The sequence below is a fragment of the Eurytemora carolleeae genome, unplaced genomic scaffold (assembly GCF_000591075.1).
Source record: "Eurytemora carolleeae unplaced genomic scaffold, Eaff_2.0 scaffold42, whole genome shotgun sequence".
Classification (NCBI taxonomy): domain Eukaryota; kingdom Metazoa; phylum Arthropoda; class Copepoda; order Calanoida; family Temoridae; genus Eurytemora; species Eurytemora carolleeae.
In genome coordinates this window covers 538,801-561,917 of record NW_019396063.1, presented here as the reverse complement: position 1 = coordinate 561,917, position 23,117 = coordinate 538,801, and the positions used below count along the sequence as shown (strand labels likewise).

Genomic DNA, 23,117 nt, shown 5'->3' with positions numbered 1-23,117 from the left:
AAATATATTTTTTAGTTCATATAAAATATATATATGCATGTATATCTTGACTAAATTCTATAAAAAGTATGCAAATTTGATTGGTTGTGGCATTGGATATTTTGATTTTAAGGTACATGACTGATTGCAGTATAAATACATGTAAATTTAAGGCACAATAGTTCAGTATGAAATAATAAAATTTTGTTGAAGTTACAATATTTAACAACATCGTAATAAAATTCGTTTACAAGATAACATTTCTCTATAAATGTATTAATAATATATTCCCATGATAAATTGCAGTAAAAAAACTAATAAAAATTTCACAATTAACATAAATCCATACAATTTTCAAACCTTTTCTACTGACAAATTTACACAAAAATAAACAAAGAATGCGAGAACTCCTAATTTTCAATTATAACTTTAAAAATACTACTTTTTTATTTAAATTTTTTTCTTTTTTTTTACAGATTTTTAATAAAATTTTTATTGTACTTAAATTTTATTATAACTTTTTGATTAAACATAAGAAATAAGCTCATATTATTAAAAACGAATTGTATGAAGGTCTTGATATTTGTTAGGGTTTCTCATACTTAGAAATTTTAAACAGACTAGCTAGCATAAGGTTTAACAATTAACGATAGATTTAAATATCCAAGTTTTATGAAACTTTTGTGTACTTCACTCCATGATAAATTTTTACACAGTCGTACTATAAATTTATGATCGTGCTATTGTGTTGAATTAGCTGTATATTATAGCACGGTGCTATAAAATCATATTGGATTTTCTCCCCCAAAATTAAAATCAAAATATACAAGATTTATTGCATCGAAATAAAAATAAAATTGAAAATTAATCTTATTTTCATTTTTGCTTTGTAAAACAGATTACTATATCTTGTAATAACCATCAGACAAGTACACAAACAATTCATAAAAATACCTTTGACAATATTATTATGGCACGAGTTTGCATTGGAAACCAATATCTTAAAAGTGTAAATAAACTTTTTAATATTCCTAGTGACCAAATTTATTTTCTTCTTCATCCTTTAATTATTTATCTATCAATGTTGCCGACACTTTTGTGGCCAAACGGGATATAAAACTGCCTGCTCAGTCAAGGGTTGAGATGCAACAATTTTAGATTGAGTTGAGATTTTTACAATTATCACGTGATGGCTCGACCTAAATGACCTGAAAAAAGCTCCCGCCTCAAACCTTGACCAAGTGAATAAAAATAATTATTAGTTATCTGTATGTATTGTGTATCAAATGTATTGTGTAGTATATAAAAGATGAGAAAAATAACAAATTGCAATAAAGATGCGAGTGAGAGAATCAATATCTATTATCTAATATCCCTTGGATTAATTAATAGTAAAATAACAGCTGTCTTTAAATTCTATACATCTAAACCCATATACATATATACATATATACACAATAATCATATATGTATATATATATATATATATATTGATAATGCTTGATAATTGATATATATTGATAATTAATAATGCTTTTGATAATGATGCTATTGGTATAGCGTGAGTATACTACAAATTTATGCGGATTTGGCTAGAAGATTAATATCTATTTAAATATGTAATATCAATGTGCGAATGATTATGCAAATTGGGTGAATATGGCAGAAGTTATAAAATTGCATGATTATGGCTTGAGTATCCAAATAGTGAAAATGAAGCAGGCAGCTAGATCCAATTTGATTATACAAATAAGAATATAACAAAATTGGTACATGCAATTTTACCTAAACAGTGAAGTAATGATTTTTAAATAAAAACATCATATACTCCTCATCTAAAATGTGTATAAAAAGTACATCTCTCTTGGTCTGTCTGTAAAAATTTCTAATTTGATTGGGTTGACTTTTACAGGGCAGGGTACAGGCAAAGCTGGGTTCCAAAGCTACTTGTTTGTAAATATATCTACTATAGTGTATATGGAAGACAAGTTTAGCAACATTACGGAGAAATTTCAACTTGTGTTACAGAATATATTCTGGTTCTTCTCTATTCGAACTATTCCTAAACACAATCAACCATTCTTAAATCAATTTGTCTAGTTGTTAGATATGCTAGTCTGATAAACTAAACTAACACTGGGACGCAACAAGAAATTTTTTTTTTACAATTTCAAAGAAATCATTAAATTTTCAATATTTTCCCTCAGCCATCCAATTTCAAAGTTAGTTTTTCTATTGAATGGTATCCCTGGAGTTAGCATCCCTAGCTCTGGTCTCCCTGGTGGAGCTGCTGGTGTTCCTAGAGAAGCTGGAGCTTGTCTCTGGTTTAAGGTAAAGCTCCTGGGATATAGCGCTTAGAGCCTCCTGGGGCATACGGTGAGGTTCAGACAGAATATCTGTTGTGATAGATAGATCCTAGCAACAAGTAATTAGATTTTAAATCAACTGTTAAAGTGAATTCTATATGTTTCAGCAGTTTAGAAGAAACTTCTTTAAAAATAGGGTTACAAAATATTACTTCAATTTTCTTGTAAAATGATGAAAAATAAAGCTTTCATGCAGATATGTTTTAGCAAAAATAAATATTGAGTGTATGAATGACTAAAACAGAAAAGAACTAAGGATGATCTAACCAAACCTTAAATGTATGAATGACTATAAATAATAGAGATAAGGATGATTCTAACCAAACCTTGAGTGTATGAATGACTATAAAGAATAGAACTAAGGATGTTCTAACCAAACCTTGAGTGTATGAATGACTATAAAGAATAGAACTACGGATGATCTAAACCTATCTTAAGTGTATGAATGACTATACAGAATAGAACTAAGGATGATCTAACCTAACCTTCAGAGTATAAATATCTATGCACAATAGAACTACGGATGCTCTAACCAAACCTTGAGTGGATGAACGCCTATAAAGAAGGATGATCTAACCAAACCTTAGGTGTTTGAATGACCAGAAAAGAATAGAACTAAGGATGACCAGCCCTACCTTGAGTGTATTTAAGACCAGAACAGAATAGAACTAAGGATGACCAACCCTACCTTGAGTGTATTTAAGACCAGAACAGAATAGAACTAAGGATGACCAACCCTACCTTGAGTGCATTTATGACCAGAACAGAATAGAACTAAGGATGACCAACCCTACCTTGAGTGTATGAATGACCAAAGGACGGAGTTGAACTAATGAAGCATGTTGGTCCAACCAACTGTTCGTGGTTCGACACATATCTTCAAAACTACTTGAGCTAACGGTTCTAAATAAAATATGACAAGTTAATCAACAATTTATTCTAACTGCAGGGGAAACTAGTTCCAAGACTAACACTTAGCCAATTTCAAACACTGAGTGTTAGAAATGGAGCAAATCTGCTAAGTTATCTTTTTATATCGTATATATCTTTCAATCCAAGCCGATTTTATCAAAACTACACCATACATTTATAAGAAATGGCTAAAACTATTTATTTTGAAACGAGAAATGTCAACTTTAAGCTGATTATAAGGTGAACAGTTTTTGATGATTCTTGTTTTCATTTTCGAACATATCCCTATTTTGAAACCATTACCGCATTTTAGCTCATGTCGTGTTTTTGAAACATATCCTGATTTTGAGACAATTACTCGAATTCATATCAATGTCAATTTTCAAGAATTTACACACTTCAGTCACAAAGCAGGATTTGCGATAAGGTAAAATATTAACAAAATAGAAAATAAATACATAATTTTCTTTTGTAATCAAAAATAAATTACGGCATTGAGAAATCAAAATATTGATTTATTTTGTTCTTGCAGTGTATATTTAACTAGAAATGCGGGAAATTAATTGTTTAAAATGCAGGAGACTAAATCAACTTCATTTTCTTATTTATCAAAAATAATTTGAAAACTTAGACTCTAAATATAATTCAGCAGTTAATTTAGGCTTCAGAAGATAATTTTTACTTTCAGTGATTTATTTTGTAAATTATGAAAATGCGGTTTGAAGTGTGTATTAAACTAAGAACGGGACAGTGAGCCGTCGTCCTTCGTTAAAGAATACATACAGATTATTTCATCTAGTTAAAGAATTTCCATAATTACATTTTTTCCTCATGATTATCGTATTATCGACTTAAACTCTCGATATGGGCCGGGATCCTAAAACCCCAGTCTTTCAATTTGCGCCCATTTATAGCACTCAGTGTTAGAAATGGGCCAAGTGTTGGTTTTGGAACTAATGTCCCCTGAAGTGTTGTTTGAAGTTGTATACTTTTTCTGATTATAAATTCACAATTATCAATAGAATCGTTGTTTTTGGAATTTAAAGAATTCACAATTTTGATCTGATATTTCCTCAAAGTATTTGAAACCATATCCGAATTAATATAACTATTAATATTCAGCGATAAAACCCTGACAAATATTTGAGCATGATTAGGTTTTTTTGAGGCCAATCGTATTGCGTGGACCCTGTGATATAATATACATACATAATTTTCACCAAGATACAAAGTGATATTTAAACATTTACTTATCAAAAGTTTCTAGTAGAGGTTGCATCATTTTAGAAAAGACCCAGTATTTCCAGTTCTGTACAGTACACACAGCAACATGATGGTCAAACATACTCTGCAGTTCACTTTTCCTAAATCAATGAATGAATCAATCAATCAGTCTGTCAATCAACAAATCAATCAATCAACCAACACATCAATTGATCAATAAATCAAAGTTTGCACCTGTTCAAAACAGTAGTTTTAGGAGCTGACCCCTGTGTTGGAAGCTGGGCCTGGAACCTGGCTATTTCCTCCGTTAAGGTCTCCACCGAGCTGCGCAAACAGCTGATTTCTTGATCCAATGCTTCACGCTCACTTTTTAACTGAGTAAGATACTCACCACCCTGACAAGGTAATCAAATCAGATAGTGAAAAATCAACCAAATGATCAATGATCAAATTATTAACTAATTAGCTAATTAACTCAACAAAAAAGTGAATCCACCAACCAATCAGTAATTACATAAAATTTTGAAGATATTGTTTGAAGAAATAGTTTTATTAAACTACTGCACCTTGACTAGTAATGCAGCCTTGCTTATCTTTAGGTTCGGATTCTGTGCTAAAGAGGGAACAAGAGTTCTCAAGAAATCGAACCCGTTCTTGATTGTGCATCGTCGTTTCTGCTCAGCAACGGAAACCTTCAAATCGTCGGCGATCCCAGGATTGGGAATTGAGGACCCTATAAAAAGTATCCGCATAATTTTGAAAATCGTTCTTGATCTCTGATTCTATAAATAAGTATAAATGTCTTAATGTTGGGTTCAGCTAATTGGAATGTTTGACACTTAATTCACAACTTTTGGAGGATATTGAAGATTGTTATCAAGTGATCTAAGTAATACCTATGGTGTAAGAAGGTTGTGGATGAGAACCAGGAGGAGGAGGTGGGATCTGTTTCCCTTTCCGCTTTAACTGCGTGTTCTTGCTAGGAAATCCTTCCCGTTCTCCAACTTTCGGTTTAATCTCTAAACTTTCATTTGAGAAATTTCTAGTTGTTGCTCGTGGAACCTCGTATCTTGAACCCTGCGTCTCAGTTTTTACTCTGATTGATTGATCATACCTACCAGAACAATTGAAAATCACAATAAAACATTTAACAGGGGTGTATATTTTTCAGAATTAACCCCCCCTTAACCCGCTAAACATAAAATGGCAACTTTTTTCATTCTTTTTCATTCTTTTTCATTCTTTTTAATAATTTTTCCACAATAAATTGATTTTTCCATAAAATATTCAATTCACCAAGATAAACCATAAAAAAATTTTGCTCACCACGCAAGCATATATGACTTCTGGGTAAAACTTACTTCATCAAGGGGGAAGAAAAATTATTTTACGAAAAATATACACCCCTGACATTTAATTCAACACAAATTTCCCCACCAGTCACCACTCTTGCAAAATAAAAAATATACGCTTGATGCGGGGAAAAAAAATAATAAAATAAAAATGATTTTAGAACACTAAATATTAAACTAAGTTCAGAGGAAGAAAATCAAACCAGGTCCGGGAAATAAACGAAAAGCTGCGAGAAGGAACAAACCTGTTCTCTTGTAGTAGCTGAAGCAGCTGGCTGTTTTCCTTCTTCCTCCCTGTCTCCTGGGCCTCCTGTTCCTTCAACTCTCTAAAGTTTCCCCTGATCACCATATTATCTCCTCTATCTCCGCCCCCGCCTCCTCCTCCAGGTGCTCCTGACAGGGTACTAGTGCCTCCATATATAGTTGGGTCACTAGAGACACGTGATTTATCTGCTTTCTCAAACTCAAACCTGAATAGGAGCAGAGTTGGTTGGGTACAAGAGAAGCTTAGAATTGTTAGAAGTCAAAAAGTGAAAACTAGGATGTTAACTTCCGGGTTTTCTTTTATTCTATCTTTTCATCTTTTATTTTTGCACAATCTAGGACCAGACCCCCTACCAAGAAAGAAGGTTTTTAATTTGGGTAGGTAGTTAAAAAAAGGTTAAAATAATGTTATTGTGAGGTTTCTAAAATGCACAAACTTTATATTCCTGTATTAAACTATATATTCATATTCGAACGAAAAAACTTAATTTTAAAACTACCAGGTTCCTTGACCCAAAGTTTTATGAAATCTAAAATTTGGATATATCTTTGAACAATATTAGACCAAAAACATGATTAACTGTGGTAAAATTGAGTAAAAATGCAGGCTGCTTACTTTTGGGACTGTGAGAACATGAATTCTCGTTGAATTTTCAGATTGAGAATACTCGAATCCTCAAGCGGTTCAGGCCTAAAACATCAACTTACAATTAAAAATTAAAAGGTATTTAATTTTTTATCAGATTTACTGAATACACAGTACACACGATATCGGTGCAGAAGGGTGGAGGTTGAGCAGGAAGGGCGGGGGTTCAGGGGAAAAATGCTTGCATTTGGATAATCAAACCGTAAAACGCTACAATTGCCAATAAAAAAGAAGAAGAATGTGAATGCGGGAGCGGTTGAGATCTAGCCTAGACTCTACGCAGTCTAGACTAAGAAATGCAACTTTTTCCCCTCAAATTTAAGATTTGTTCAACTGCTAAAGTACTTTTTTAGTTTAGATTTCTATCCACTCTTTACAACTTCTTTATTAGTTTAACCGCTGAGATATCAGTTTTTTGCTTTTAACCGCTGGTTTCAGATTTCCAACAAGTTTTTACTTTCAATCAATGGAAAAAAAATTTCCTAACATACTGCTGAGTTTAAGATTTAAAATATTTTTTTTCTTTAAACCGCTAGGTTTAAGATTTTTCAGCAACTTTTTAGTTTACAACCGCTGGTTTAAAGTTTTTGTCAGCAACCTTTTTTTCTTTTAACCGCCAGGGTTTAAGTTTTTTTCAGCAGCTTTTTTCTTTCAACCGCAAGGTTAAAGATTTTTTGGCAACTTTTTAGCTTTCAACCGCTGGTTTTATATTTTTTAGCTTGTTTTTTCCTTCAACTGCTGGGTTTAAGATGTTCAACAAATTTTCGCTTTTAATCAATTGGAAAAAGTTTTTCTGAAAATAGGGCTGAAATAATTTTTTTCTACCAAACGCTGGGTTTAAGATTAAGGTTCAAAGAAAAAAAGGTGTTGTACAAACTTAAAACCAGCGGTTGAAAGCAACTAAATTATTTCAAATCTTAAATCCATCAGTATTTTAAGAAAAACTGTGTTCCGTTGATTAAAAGCAAATATTTGTTGAAAATCTAAAACCCAGCGGTTGAAAGAAAAAAGATACTGAAAAAAAAACTTAAAACCAGCGGTTAAAAGATAAAAAAAAGTTGCCGAAAATCGTAAACCCAGAGGTTGAAAAAAATTATTTCAAACCTTAAACCCAGCAGTATTTTAAGAAAAACTTTGTTCCATTGATTAAAAGCAAAAATTTGTTGAAAATCTTAAACTCAGTGGTTGAAAGAACAAAAGTTGCTGAAAAAACTTAAAACCAGCGATTGAAAGCTGAAAAGTTGCTGACAAATCTAAAACCCAGCGGTTTAAAGAAAAAAAGTTATTTGAAATCTTAAAACCTGCAGTATTTTAAGAAAAACTTTTTTCCATTGATTAATAGCCAAAATTTGTTGAAAACTTTAAACCAGCGGTTGAAAGCTAAAAGGTTGCTGAAAATACTTAAACCCATTGGCTAAAAGAAAAAAGTTGCTAAAAAAAACTTTAATCCCAGCGGTTGAAAGAAAAAAAAGTTGCTGAAAAAACTGAAACCCAGCGGTTGAAAGAAAATAAATTATTTCAAATCTTAAACCCAGTATTTAATGAAAAGCATTGTTCCATTGATTGAAAGCAAAAAGTTGTTGAAAATCTGAAACCCAGCGGTTGAAAGCAAAAAACTGTTATCTCAGCGGTTGAACTAATTAGAAAGTTTAAAAAAGTGGATAAAAATGTAAACCAAATAAGTACGAATTCAGAGGTTGAACAAAGCTTAAATTTGAGAAAAAAGTTGTATTTCTTATTCCAACTGCATAGAGTCTAGGCTATATCTCAACCGCTCCCGCTGAGTTTTTTTTTTACAAAGTATAATCATTCGAAAGGTACCTTCTCATATATTCGCTAGCTACAAATGGAGATTCTTGCTCTAGCCTCATGACCTATAAAAATATAGTTTATTATTGCAAACAAAAACATTAGCTTTAAGGGAGAGACCGGCTCTGTAACATAGTTGAACTGAGAATGTAGTATTGTGGAGAAAAGGATTCATTTGATATCATTGAGACATTTTTGGGGTGAACAATTTTAAAGAGGGGCGTAAAGTCGCGTATAATAGTTAACCTGTTGTCTCAGCCAGCACTAGAAACGTTTCTTATATCTATTTAGTAACCCGGACAAAAGATGTAAAAACAAATATTTTTAGACTAATTTGCCATTTACGAACATTTAAAAAATATTTTATCGATGAGATGAACGCCATAGTAGAACAGTAGAATAGATTATTTCATTATGTTCATTACTTTTGCTGCTTATATATTTTTATTCGCAGATTTCTTCAAAATGTCGTCTTCACAATTAAAATAAAGAAAACCTCCTTTAACTAACAAGCGACCCTAGCTAAAAGAAATTGCATAAACCTGCGAGATTTTAAAAAGAATTTTAATAACTTATTTTTAATGATTAAAGTTCATTTTTTACTCAATCTGATTGTATACATGCAACTAGTTTGTAGAATTGTATTTGTTACACGTTATTTCAGAATTATATAAAAGGTTTCTTCTGCTGGCTGAAACAACAGGTGAAATATTATAAACGACTTTACGCCCTTATTTAAAAATTATACATCGAAAAAACGTCTCATTGGTATCAAATAAATCCTGATGTTTTCCTCTAAAATACTGCATTCTCAGTTCAACTATGTTACATAGCCGGTCTCTCTCTTTAATGAATAAAAAAGCTTCACTAATTTCCATTCAATCCGTCCGTGTTTTTGAAGTATGGAGAAAAGGGGTGTGGGAATAATTAAGATTACTGACCTTAGCCGGTGGTTCTCTAATGACCGAAATAAGACCCTCTTGATTCCTGATGTTCGACTGGTTCATCCCCATCATCTCTTTTGGCATCATGAAGATCTGCTGGTTCTTCACTTGGTTTTCAATTATTGTAGACTGTTGACGATTTATTTGCTGTTGTAGATTTATTTGCTGTTGACGATTCATTTCTTGTTGCCGATTTAATTGCTGTTGACGAATCATTTGTTGGTCCCGAAGTGCTTGCTGACGAATCTCCTGCTGTTCTTCAAGAGCTTGCTGCTCTCGAAGTACTTGCTGTTCTTGATACCCCAAAACAGCACGCAATTGTAGCTGCTGGTCAACTTCTTGTTGATCGCTCATCCCTTGCTGATCTCGAGTTCTTTTTTGCTGATCATAAAGTTGTGATTGATGCTGAATTGACAACTGTGGTTGCTGACCTGATAACTGTTGTTGCTGACTTGAAAGATGTGATTGATTACGGAGAACACTTTGATTCTGTCCTTTATCCCGAATATGCAGGAGGCCGCTGCAGCTGGTAACAGCGGGTGCAGACAGCGATGATAAAGGCTTACTCTGAAAAATAAGTAATAAAAGAATATGTTCTTAAAAAAATCAGATTTATGGTTCTATCTTTTTATTTTTTACTTTACAGAATTAAATGAATCCGCCGAATCTGCGAAATCAGCAGCATCAACAAACCTGATCTGGGAAAGCTCGATTAGATTCAAGAAGTTCCATTTCTTGAGCCTGCCGTACAGCTGCACTCCATAACTTGCCTGGTAAAAAAAACAAAAAAAATATTTTTTTTCTCTCAAATCTCAAAATATCGTGTGTACACAGAAGTCACTAAATTATGTTTCTAACATAATAAATATCAAAACAAACCTATGTTTGCGTTTTAAAATGAGATTTACCTCTGCTGAATCCATTGATAGGTTTCCGCGCTGGTTCCCGTTTAGCCAAGGTGAAATTGTTCTCAAGTTTGCTGGTACTAGGCTCACAACTAAATAGGACAATTATATATATATCTGATTGAAAAATGAAGCCACCTAGACTCTAAGAGTGCCCCACATTTTTTAGGAAGCATAAGGGTAAAACTAGCTCAAATACGTTTTAGCATTTCAAAATAATTTTCCTAAATTGGCCAGCCATGTTATTGTTTTTCACGTCATTTTTGGCCTTTTTTAACCATTTTCGGCTAAATAAGGTCTGTCTATTTTTAAGGGATTTTGAAGAGTGATACCAATTTGGAAACCCTTCAACTCAAACGATATTTGACAATTTTTTTCGATTTTTTTGTTTTTTGATGCGTCAAATTTTCAGAAAACGATGAAAAATCGCGTCTTTTGCACACCTTTCGTCAGCTCCATCTGGGAATGGTTAAAGTAAATTTTATTTCAGACTCAATACCATACTAATTGAAAATATTTCGACAGTTCAGAAATGGCCTAAAACATGTTTTATTTACAAGTTTGGAGGGAAAACTTGTTGGTTTGAAGTCACATTTTTCTTTCATTAACCCCCCCAGAAAAAAAATGTTCAAAATTTAACTTCATTTAAAAAATTTATTATGTTTTTCTCGTTACCTGATACTAGTAGAAGAGGCTTTTGAGTAAAAATCATCTACAGAAGAAAACTTTACTAAAATTATTTGAAAAAGAAAAAAATTGTATAACTTACAATATTCCTGTTGATGAGGGGACTGGGGATGTAATTTGAAGCGTCTCTTTATTTATAACGCAGCATGTCCGATTTGCAACGCTACGGTACCGTTAAAACCTCGTCTGATTAAGAATGCATGAGATGTCTATAATTTGCTCTGGTTAATTTTAATTTTGTTTTATCTATTAAGTGACTTTTGGACTTCTTCAAAAAAAGTTGCATACTATTTAAGCCCACAAAAACGAAGATATCTTCCACAATATTGATCAGACGCGGGATTAAAGCGTACCGTTGTGACTCGGGAATTGTATATTGAATATCAAAAGAGGGAGCTAACATGAGAGCTTTATCAGCTGTTAACTTCCTCGTTTCTGACCAGAATGAAAACAGTAAGAGCGCAAAGGTGCATTTTCATTATTAATGTGATTTAATTAAGAGGGGGGGGGGAGAGAGAGAGAGAGAGAATAAAAAGCATACTAGTAAAGTGCATTCCTTTGATTGCATGTTTATTAATATCTGTCCGGTTCCTATCTGAAGACATAACAACAACTGGAGCTGCCACACTACTTGTAGAAAAGGAACGCTGTCTTTAAACAAACATTTATATAATTTGTGACAAAAAGGTTTAGAATCAAAATATTTATTTTTATCAACTAAAAGCTGAAGTGCCCGGCGTTGCCTGTAGAATTTTTAAAAAATCGAATTTTAAAGGGAAAAAAATTGATTTTTGACCTAAAAAAATTACAATTTTTAGCCTATGTTACCCCTAAGGTACCCATGTGTTTCCTCAAAAAAAAACAGCTAACGGGCCCGGGGTGCCCCGTAAAAAAAATTTAAATTCGATTTTGTTTAGCCTTTGTCATCCCCAGGCTAACCATGAGTGTCCACAAACAATTTCAGCCCTATCGGTCCAGCCGTTTGGCCGTCCAGAGGGAACATTTTTAAGAATATCTTGCTTTATTATGTAGATGTATACTGTATATGTTAGAAAGGACAGTTGATTGTTTTTTTTTTCGTCTGAGTTTTAACTTTTTCTTGGTTTTTTAAAATCTAATATATTTAATTTGAATTTCATCGAAAAAATCTTTTACGCAATTTTTCTTAAAAACTAAAATGCGCGAAATTTACTTTGAATCTGAATTTTAAAAAAAATCAAATTGCAAATAAAATCCTCAAATATTTTTTTTATTAAACATTTATGATAATTATCATTAGCAGACAACCCATCATTCAATGAAATATGGGTCGATGCTCCTTTCAATTAAAAAATCAAATCAAATCCGAGTTTTAGTGACGTTCTTCTTTCACATGTCAAATACAAAATAAAATCAGAGAGATAATTTTTTTTTAATAAAAAAAACCTTAAAAGTAAATAAATACATTATCAAATGCCTACCTATGATGATCTAGGAGTTTAGGTTGAGTGTATGATTGAATTGGAAAGTTTGTGTCCATGACAATATCTTTAATATCAGGCATCGGCAAGCTCAGTAAATCCTAATAATTCAAAAGTTTCTATAATAGAAGTTTAAAAAAATTTATGACACCCGTAATAAAGTCAAAGAGCATCAAGCTCTAACATATGCTCGATGCTTCAGAAGCGGATAATAGGTCATTACATGGCCCAAACGCTTTAAGACTAACCCCCTAGAGTTATAGTTAAGATCATAATCAGGGCCCGCCTTTTCCGGGATAAAATCAAAGAGAATATAATATATATTAGAGTGGAATTTAATAGAAAAAAGTGTAAAACGGCCATTTTGTTGTACTGATTCCATACTGCAGGTGTACTTCACATATTTATGCTATATAACCTTTTGGGCCCTGGAACATCATTTTGTAGAAAATCTAAAATCAATATTATAGGAAAGCCAAATTATGAAATAGGCTGGTTTCATAATTGACCAATGATCATTTCACATACAGGGTGTCCCACATCAAATTAGACAACTCAGAAAATTTAAGAAGAATAAATAATTTTTAAAAATTCTATGAGGCTAACTGTAATTTTTTTGCAGAAAATGCTAGATTTTTCGAGTATTATGATGTGTATTTTGGCGTTAAAGATTGGAGATGATCTTATATAATATGACGTTTGTTGGTCACAGACTCTATGCCTTTCACTTTACAAACGATGATTTTCCGTTATAACTATAAATCAAATAATGTTTTTTATTCACTTAATTCATTTTATAAAGTTTATTTAACAGCTTTAAATAATTCGAAATTGAAATTGATAGTCTAGGGAACATACTGTATTGATGTACTCTACTGCATATAATTTGTGAACATTTACATGATTTGTACACTTTGAACTCCCTTTCAGGCTAAAAGGAACTGAAAAAATTCATACCGAGGGAATTTCTAAATTCCACTCTAATATATATTCTATTCTCTTTGGATAAAATGCTGATTTTAGATAAGTTATTAGTTAAGACAAACCTGTTCTGGAGTTAATGACTTCCCTCTGCTGGAGGAACTGTTCTCTACTTCTGGTAGACGGGTAGATAACCAGTCCTAGATTAAGTATTGTTTAGGTTTTATTGAAAGAGAAATAGCGTAAGAGATCGTTTTCTAGTTATGAATAACTGGGTCAGTGGGTAGTGGTTTATATCTAGATCATTTATTGCTTTTTTCTAAAGTTTACTATGTATTATAAATGATAAAATAAAAAATTCCGGAGAGTAAATTTATCAAATATTGTTTTAAGATGTTTTCAATGAGTTGCTAAAGGTAGCAATCAAAAAACATAAATAACATATCACAAATGTAAGTTTTATCACCACTTACAAGTAATCAATTAAATCATAAATCAATCAAATGTACATTAAATCCATATAATAAAACAAGACATTCGTATATATATGTTGTCTATAGCCGGTCAAACGGCTGGACCGATTGGGCTGAAATTTTTTGTGGACACTCATGGGTGGCGAAGAGGTGAATGTGATAGCCTAAAAAAAATTCGAAGTTTATTTTCAAAAACAAAAAATTTCAAATTTTTTTTTCCACAGGCAACGCCGGGCCCTTCAGCTAGTTAAACATATTTTTCAAATAACGTTAAATCCACATAACTTTTATGAACTAACAAATTTAAAGAAATCATTCATTTTTGTATTAAATAGAAAACACAACAACTTTGTCATCCTTGATCAGACAAAGGTTTAAAATGAACCGTTGTGAATCAGACATGCCACTACAATACATGGAAACTACACACTAAAGTTCCTTTAAGGAATCTGAACTGAGCACTTTGGTTTACTTTTACCTGAAGGGGTGCAATAGGATCAAGGTCCATAAGTTCATCAAGGTTCGGATGGAAGTGCATACTGAGATCAGGTTGGATAATATCAGAATTACACGGCATTCCATCCAAACACCGAGGATGATCACGTTGCTAATTTAAGAAATATAGTATAAACCGGGTTTCTGTAGTTTTTCGAAGCCTCCTACCCCCGCCCCCCCTCCCCGCCGGCCTCAAATACTCAAACCAAAGAAAAACTGAAATATGTTGAAACTTCAAAATTTTTGGAAGCATAAACATTTTCTAAAATACGCTCATTAAAGATAGAAGAAAGAGATGTTTTAAATTAACATTATATATTAATGCACAATTTTAACCAATTTCAAATTATTTGCATTTAGTTTAAATACAAAAACGAAAACAAACAGAACTGTATAAAATAACTCAATGAAACACAAAAAGTAAGTTTTACATGAGATCCAAGAGAGTTAAAGAGGGCATCTACAAAGAAGTCCGCATCTGTAATCATAGATTCCAGATCAACATCATCCTAATCAAAGGTTTTTAAATCTTGGTAAAGAAATTATGTATATACTTATTTTCAAATAATATTTTGTAACCTTGGTCCCATACTGGTAGAGATTGTTAGTAATATCCATAAAATGGTCGCTAGTAATGGGCTGCAAATTGAACTGATTCTCATGCTGCTGTTTGTAAAAAATTCTCCACCTATAAAAAGATTTTATAAAACAAATTTAAAAAAAAAACAAATTAAACAAATAGGTAGTAAAAATTAAAAAGATTGAAAGGAAAAATTATTTAATTAAAAATATTGTTACAAATCAACCATGGAGATAACTTATGAGAAATACTTAAAACAAGCCTCGGTAATTCATAAAAAGCATAAGAAAATTCTGACCTTGTGAAAGAACAAGAGAACTCCTGACTGCAAGCAAATCCAGTTTAATACTGGCGTGCGTTGAATATTGCGTCAGTGCTCAGATCAGCATTCTTTATCTCAATAGTTACCTCCCTCCTTTTAGTATCTTTAAGCGTAGGCAGTAAGCACATATTTTACCCTTAGTTTATAAGCAACGTTCACTCAATTGATGACCAATAGGCTCTGGGTAAGTCGACTCCGTTTTTAAAATGCTCAGCTAAATATTGATTGCTTTCTAAACTAAATTTGACTGCTCTCAAACCAGTGTCCACTGTTAAGCAGGTCATCTTAACATAGACTAGTGTGGGTGTCGTCAGTTTTTATTAATTATGTTTGAAAATTCATCTATAGAAGTTCTGTCAGACATTGTGATAAACCTCAGTCTATTTCCGAGGTGATTTCTTGAGATAACTAGCTCGATGGCATCAAATGTATATTGTGTATGTGTCAACATTTAATAATTCAGCAATTGTCAGAATGTTAATGAGATAAATTCAGGGAGTAGGGAATTAAGAAATAACCTTTACAATGTTCCAGAAAATATCAAACTATATTGTTTAAAGGCAGATATTGCCTTTTCAGATTTATATCTTGAGTTGCGAGTCTAGCCTAGCTGATAACATTTGGTCACACCCAGACCGCTGCAATAATCAACTATTTTATATTATCTTTGTTTATTAATCCATTATTTCTTTATAACGGCAAACTGCCTTTAATCGATTTATATCTTGAGTGTTACTTCTTCTTTTTAAGATTTTAGCTAACAAAACAAACTTGTGGTACCTGAGACCATGAATATAAAAAACCTTTCATCAACTTTAATCATTGAAATCAGGCTAAAACTGGTTCAAGTCTTAATTATATAAGTTGGATCTTTAAAAAATTTAGTTACGATTTTGTGAAAAATAATTTACAAACATAATTTTTTGTAACAATATAAGAGAAAGAGGTGGAAATGAACATTTAGTTGATCTAGATACAAAAGTACAAAAGAGCAATACATTAAAGTACATATTTACATAAGATTTCTAGCATGTAGAGCAACCTTAAAAAGAAAATAATCCCTAATCATTGATAAAACCTGTATCTGCAATAACACAAACATATCTACATTATGGGGGTTTTAAAAATAACTTAAATATTATAGTCTCGGATGTATATAAGATTTAGAAAGACTCCGTTAAAAATTCTAAAGAAAAAAACTCGTCCCCATCCCTTGTCCATAGATTCAGCTTCAAATCCAGACCAGCGTTTACACCAACATTGTATGACAATAGGAGCTGGTGAATGATCTTCATTGTGTTGGAACTAAATTTCCCTCCATACCTCAGCTGATCAACTGAATTTCTGGTATTGGAGACAGGGGGCGAGAGGTGTTGTCGGCAGCAGGTTAGGGTAAATAGGGTTAAATATAACTTAATAAACACCTTGAAACCATGAAGCCTAGCGGAGAAATCTGCAATGTTTGGCAAAGGATATCTGTCAGGAACAGTTAGAGTATTTTGACAGCAGTAATCTCCACAAGGGCCCCAGGAACCATCAGGTTTTTTCACCATGTGTAAAGGGCTGGCCCAAGGAGAGGATGATCCCTGCAGATTTCATTACTGCAAACTCCTTCCTTGCAGATTCCAGCCTTTCTGCATCAAGCCAGCAGGCTCTGGCAAACACCAGTGGGCCAGGCAAGGTAGGAACAGTATGGCAAACTGGATGCTTTGGATCTCTAAGATAAAGAAACCCTTGGAGGATACTACATCTGGGCACTGGGACAGGAGATCAAAGAACTCCTCAGGGGTAGAGAGAAGAGCTGGGTAGAGATCTGAGCTGCTATTGGACGAGTTAGATGAAACAACAGGTATATATTCCAGGGTTGAAAAGTCAACATAACCAGAAGATGATTGTGACGTAAGAAATCTGATCCCAGGATTGGCTTAGAAACGGCAGGAACCATAGGTATTCATAGGGGAACTGTCAGCAGTTCTCAATTGGATCCCTGAACCTGGAGCTGATGGAGAACGGGGCAGGTGAGGGAAAACTGACACAGAAGCTCCAGTATCCACAAGGAACTTGGCGGAACTCATCCTGTTCTTCAGGAACAACAGAGGTAGACTTGGTGGGAGAAGTATTAATAACATCCCTGCCATCACCTAGTTTCCTTAATGGGAATTTGGTGATCTACACTATGTACGCCTCTATAAAAAAAATATATGAAAAAAATCTTATCAAAGGCTATATTATGTTCGTCTTCATTGGTTTTTATCTTGAACTTGGTCTGAAGAAATGGCTCTTCATGAAGTCAGTAAATACAGTGTACCCCTCTATAGATTTAAATCTTGAACTTGGGCCTGAAAAACTGGCTCATGATAAAGGCTGTACTAAGTATGACTCTCTAGATCTAAATATTTCTTGAATAGAAATAACTCATCATGAAGGTTGAACAATGTAGGCCTCTATGGATTTAAATATATCTTGAAAATGTGTCTGAAGAACTGACTTCTCAAAAAGGCTGTACTATGTACACCTCTACAGATTTAAATATTTCTGGAACATGGGCCTAAAGAAAAACCTCATCATAAACCTGTGTACGCCTCTATAGAATAAAATATATCATGAACTTGGTCTGGAGAAATGACTCAAAATAAAGGCTGTACTATGTAAGCCTCTTTAGATTTTTATCTTGAACATGGGTCTGAAGAAATGACTCATTATAAAGGCTGTACTATGTACACCTCTATAGATTTATATCTTGAACTTTGTCTGTAGAAATGACTCATCATAAAGGCTGTACTATGTACGCCTCTTTAGAATTATATCTTGAACTTTGTCTGTAGATATGACTCATCATAAAGGCTGTGTTATGTACGCCTCAATACAATTAAATATATCTTGTACTTGGTTTGAAGAAATGACTCATAATAAAGGCTGTACTATGTACGTACACCTCTTTAGATTTATATCTTGAACTTTGTCTGTAGAAATGACTCAAAATAAAGGCTGTACTATGTACGCCTCTATAGATTTATATCTTGAACATGGGTCAGTGGAAATGACTCATAATAAAGGCTGTATTATGTACACCTCTTATAGATTTATACCTTGAACATGGGTCTGTAGAAATCACTCATCACAAAGGCTGTGTTATGTACGCCTCTATAGATTTATATCTTGAACACGGGTCTAAAGAAATGAATCATAATAAAGGCTGTACTATGTACGCCTCTTTAGATTTATATCTTGAACTTTGTTTGTAGAAATGACTCATCATAAAGGCTGTGTTATGTACATGTCTACAGAATTGAATATATCTTGAACTTGGTCAGAAGAAATGACTCATAATAAAGGCTGTACTATGTGAGCCTATTTAGATTTATATATTAAACATGGGTCTGCGGAAATGACTCATAATAAAGGCTGTACTATGTACGCCTCTGTAGATTTATATCTTGAAGACAGGTCTAAAGAAATGAATCATAATAAAGGCTGTACTATGTACGTCTCTATAGATTTATATCTTAAACATGGATCTGCAGAAATGACTCATGATAAAGGCTGTACTATGTATGCCTCTATAGATTTAAATCTTGAATAAGGGTCTGAGGAAATGACTGATAATAAAGGCTGTAATATGTACGCCTCTATAGATTTATATCTTGAACATTGGTCATAAGAAATGAATCATAATAAAGGCTATATTATGTATGCCTCTTTAGTTATATATCTTGAATTTGGTTTGTAGAAATGACTCATAATTAAGGCTGTACTATGTACGCCTCTAAAGATTTATATCTTGAACATGGATCTGAAGAAATGACTCATAATAAAGGCTGTACTATGTATGCCTCTTTAGATTTATATCTTGAACTTTGTCTGTAGAAATGACTCATCATAAAGGCTGTGTTATGTACACGTCTATAGAATTAAATATATTTTGAACTTGATCAGAAGAAATGACTCATCATAAAGGCTGTACTCTGTACACCTCTATAGATTTATATCTTGAACATGGGTCATAACAAATGAATCATAATAAAGGCTGTACTATGTACGCCTCTATAGATTTATATCTTAAACATGAGTCTGCGGGAATGATTCATAATAAAGGCTGTACTATGTACGCCTCAAGACCCATGTTCAAGATATATCTTGAACATGGGTCTAAAGAAAAGACTCATCATAAAGGTTGTACTATTTATGCCTCTTTAGTTTTATATCTTAAACTTGGTTTGTAGAAATGACTCATAATAAAGGCTATAGTATGTACGCCTCTAAAGATTTTTATCTTGAACATGGGTCTAAAGAAATGACTCATAATAAAGGCTGTACTATGTATGCCTATTTAGATTTATATCTTCAACTTTGTCTGTAGAAATGACTCATCATAACGGCTGTGTTATATATGCCTCAATTCAATTAAATATATCTTGAACTTGGTCTGAAGAAATGACTCATAATAAAGGCTGTACTATATACGCCTCTTTAGATTTATATCTTGAAATGTTAAAAATACCAAAAAATTTATGAATCAAAATAAATATGTGAATTTAAAATCTGACCTATTGACATACACTGGAAGAGTTTATTAAGGCTGACATCTATAAGATTGTTAGTGTTTGCTACAGGAACAGCAGAGGAATTGAGGAAACTCACCAAGGGTCTAAACAATACATATAATTATTATGATTAAACATAAAATGTTGCATAATTTTAAATCTTTCTCCCAACAAACCAAAAATCAGCAAAAACTATGTATATTTTCTAATTGGTCCGTCATTCTGGGGTAAGTAATTCATTTAAAATACTTAAAAAACAACCCCATTAAAATTTTTAAAAATATTTTTTTAGGAAAAGGACTTCTGATTTATTGGAGAAAATGTCGAAAAAAGCTTAAGTTTTTAACATTGCTACTATATTAAGTATATTGACAAAATTTTGTTGAATGATGGAAAAAAACTCACTGAAAAGTATTATTTACAACTTCTTCAGTCGAAATTTCCGGAGGAAGAACTGCAATAGTTCCTTCATCAGGAACCTGTAGAACAGAATACAATTAAGTAATTTTACAGATGTAAATAGTTCCTTCATCAGGAACCTGTAGAACAGAATACAATTAAGTAATTTTACAGATGTAAATAGGGCCTTCATCAGGAACCTGTAGAACAGAATACAATTAAGTAATTTTACAGATGTAAATAGGGCCGGTCTTTTAAGTCCACCTACCTGAACAAAATCAAATGCTGTGCATGGTCGAGTCTCACTGTCGAGACAAAATCTGATTGATTAAAAACAAATTGGATGGAAATTTCCTAGCATAATTTGAACCCCCCTTGGACTAATTCCTGAGTAAGCCCTTTAGTAAAATATATTTTATCATTTCGCAATAATCAGAAAACCTTTGAATCATAAACGATGCTAGTCAGAACCAAATAAATTCTCTTCATTTTGTCGGACAAATCCGCGGTCATCATGATGTGCCAGATTTCTGATGATTACAGGACACAAAATGGGGGTTGAGGTAGATCTTTCCGGTCAATGTAAAGGATTAGGCTTATGACTACCTTAAGGTATAAAGCTTGTGGGGTCCGAGCCACCATCTATATTAGGGAGGAAAATGCCAAAAAATAAAAATTGATTTGTCAAAAAAAAAAATTAACAACCCGTAGCCCCTCCAAAAAATAATTTTTTGAAAATTTTTTTCCATGAATGTGTTAGATAATAATTTTAATAATATTTTCTCTTTTCTTTGGCTCCTATATTTTTGATCAGAACTCGTCACTTTTCGCATTTCAAAAAAAAAATCAAAAAAAGGCAATTTTTGCTACCCTGTTTTGACATCAAAAACTTAAGGAATTTTTTTTCTTATTTTTTAGCGTATTCTAGGGGTAATTGGGAGTATATATTAAAAAATGGGGCTATTTATGTCCAACGAGGCCGAAGATAAAAAATCGGAGCCGACGGAGGTCACTTTTCAGAGTTTTCAAGACTCCGGAAAGAGATTTTGACAATCGAACTTCATTTCCTGCTCCTAGGCAATTATATGAGTCTACATTCAAAAATACAACCGGCTGCTGTTAATATTTATAGAGATATTACAAAATGTCTTACTTGTTACGGGGGCTTTAAAATATAAGAAAATCTGAAACATATTGCTGAAATAAAAATGCATTATTTTGGAGCTTTTAAATTTTTTTTTTAATTTAGTAGTTCAATGTCTTGACAGATCTGGACATTCATAGCCTCTCCAGATACTTTCTATTATTATGATTTAAAATGATTTTTTAAATCTGAGAAAAGCTTAACCCAACTTATTAGTCTAAAAATTGTGTATTTACAAAGCTAGAAATTGAGTGAAACCTCTTGAACTAAACAGAATGTAAAATGACAAACACAGGCATAGAGCAGCCATAAGAATACTTTGGACTCCGGTGGTTTTGTAATTTGTTCAATCCTTTGAACTGAATCAATGGAACAAAACATGAAATCCAGTTACAGGTCTTCGCAACCATGGGTTAATCCGTAAAGAAATCTAACAAAGCAATCAAATATTAAGTAATTCTGAGCAATAACTTTTCTTTTAGACAGTTGTGATACTTACCTTTTATATTCTGCGGTTACTGTGGCAAGCTTGCGTTTCCAGTATTTTCCCTCTAAATAGATCAAAAATTACACAAAGGAACGTCATTATTTCATGGGAAAATATTATCGAGATTTATTTTCCAGAATTAGTGTAAGAAATTTATTTCTTAGAAACGTATTCTTTGACCTTAAACAATTTGCTTTTATCCACAATCTGTGTTGAAAAAAATTTTACAAGTCTCATCCATTCGAATAAAATGGCCATGCAGGGGTTTGGGGTATATATTTCCTTGAAAAAAGTTCCCGCTCCCCCCTCTTTAAAATCATTTTCTATTTCCTAGAGGTGGTATTTTATAGGATATTGCAATTTTGCTTACAGAATATGACCAATTTAATGATTTTTAGGTAGAAATAAACAAATTTTAGTGTACATAAATCGAAAACAGGCTGAACAAAATATTCTTTTGAATTTAAGGTTTCCCCGAACATTTCATAATTTCTTGTAAACTTATACCCCTGCTGCCCTTTCAATTTTATCCTTAGTGATTTTACCTAAGATAGCTCCTGCCTCTGTTTTGTTATGATTATCTATCTCCAAAGGATTTCCAAATGCGCAAACACATTTTCGATGTCCTAAAAATAGGTAACGTTGAAGAGAAAATAATTCAACTGAAGCAAATTGATGAAATATAATAGCGATTTTTTTCTACTGCAGAATGTTTGTCAAGTGTATACAAGTCAAAAAAATTAAGATTTTCACTCCAGCAGCCGAGAAAGACCAAATAAAAATTTGTTTTTAAGGTGTCCGTAAATATATATATGAAGCAACTTTATTTTAGATCTTTTCTTGCGGTTCATTAAAAAAAAAAAATAGGCTTCAGATTATATATATGAGTGTACATTCTGTTGTTTGATTTTGTCTGATTTTTATCAATCTAATTAGCAATTTAATTTGAAGTTTATTTGTTTACAAAAACAACTTAATATGAACAATTGTAAAAATGTAAGGATTAAGTTTCTAACCTTTAATAAACTGCATATGCCAGCACCTCCAGATCACATTATTAAGCCGAATTTTATCCTTCCATCGTAGCTTCATTCCACGAAAACGGTTCCATTTGGGAGATGTCAATTTTTGTCTGTATGCTAAATATTTAAAAATTTAAATGGGATATTTACAGAGGTATTCATTTTCTTCAAAAATATCCTTT

The 23,117-nt window shown here is 32.5% G+C and overlaps 1 protein-coding gene and 1 long non-coding RNA gene across 2 annotated transcripts; both read right to left on the bottom strand.

The window, feature by feature from the left end:
- Window positions 1–1,049: 1,049 nt before the first annotated feature.
- LOC111709150 (uncharacterized) lies at window positions 1,050–23,052 on the bottom strand (the record flags this gene model as incomplete). The annotated part of the gene is given in 23 exon segments (XM_023482762.1): window positions 1,050–2,041; window positions 2,228–2,394; window positions 3,140–3,248; window positions 4,508–4,621; window positions 4,716–4,876; window positions 5,048–5,214; window positions 5,378–5,595; window positions 6,079–6,303; window positions 6,714–6,788; window positions 8,565–8,617; window positions 9,494–10,063; window positions 10,190–10,266; window positions 10,405–10,493; window positions 11,077–11,113; window positions 11,645–11,739; window positions 12,549–12,649; window positions 13,595–13,669; window positions 14,421–14,549; window positions 14,869–14,946; window positions 15,017–15,125; window positions 21,926–21,977; window positions 22,459–22,539; window positions 22,930–23,052. Coding segments are annotated over 23 exon segments (2,945 nt in total), but the record flags the coding sequence as incomplete, so codon positions are not given.
- LOC111709159 (uncharacterized) lies at window positions 16,942–19,824 on the bottom strand. Its single transcript, XR_002766797.1, has 2 exons — window positions 19,313–19,824; window positions 16,942–18,550 (listed from the first exon to the last, which is right to left on the bottom strand). It is a non-coding gene; the product is annotated as an uncharacterized LOC111709159 (long non-coding RNA).
- Window positions 23,053–23,117: the final 65 nt, after the last annotated feature.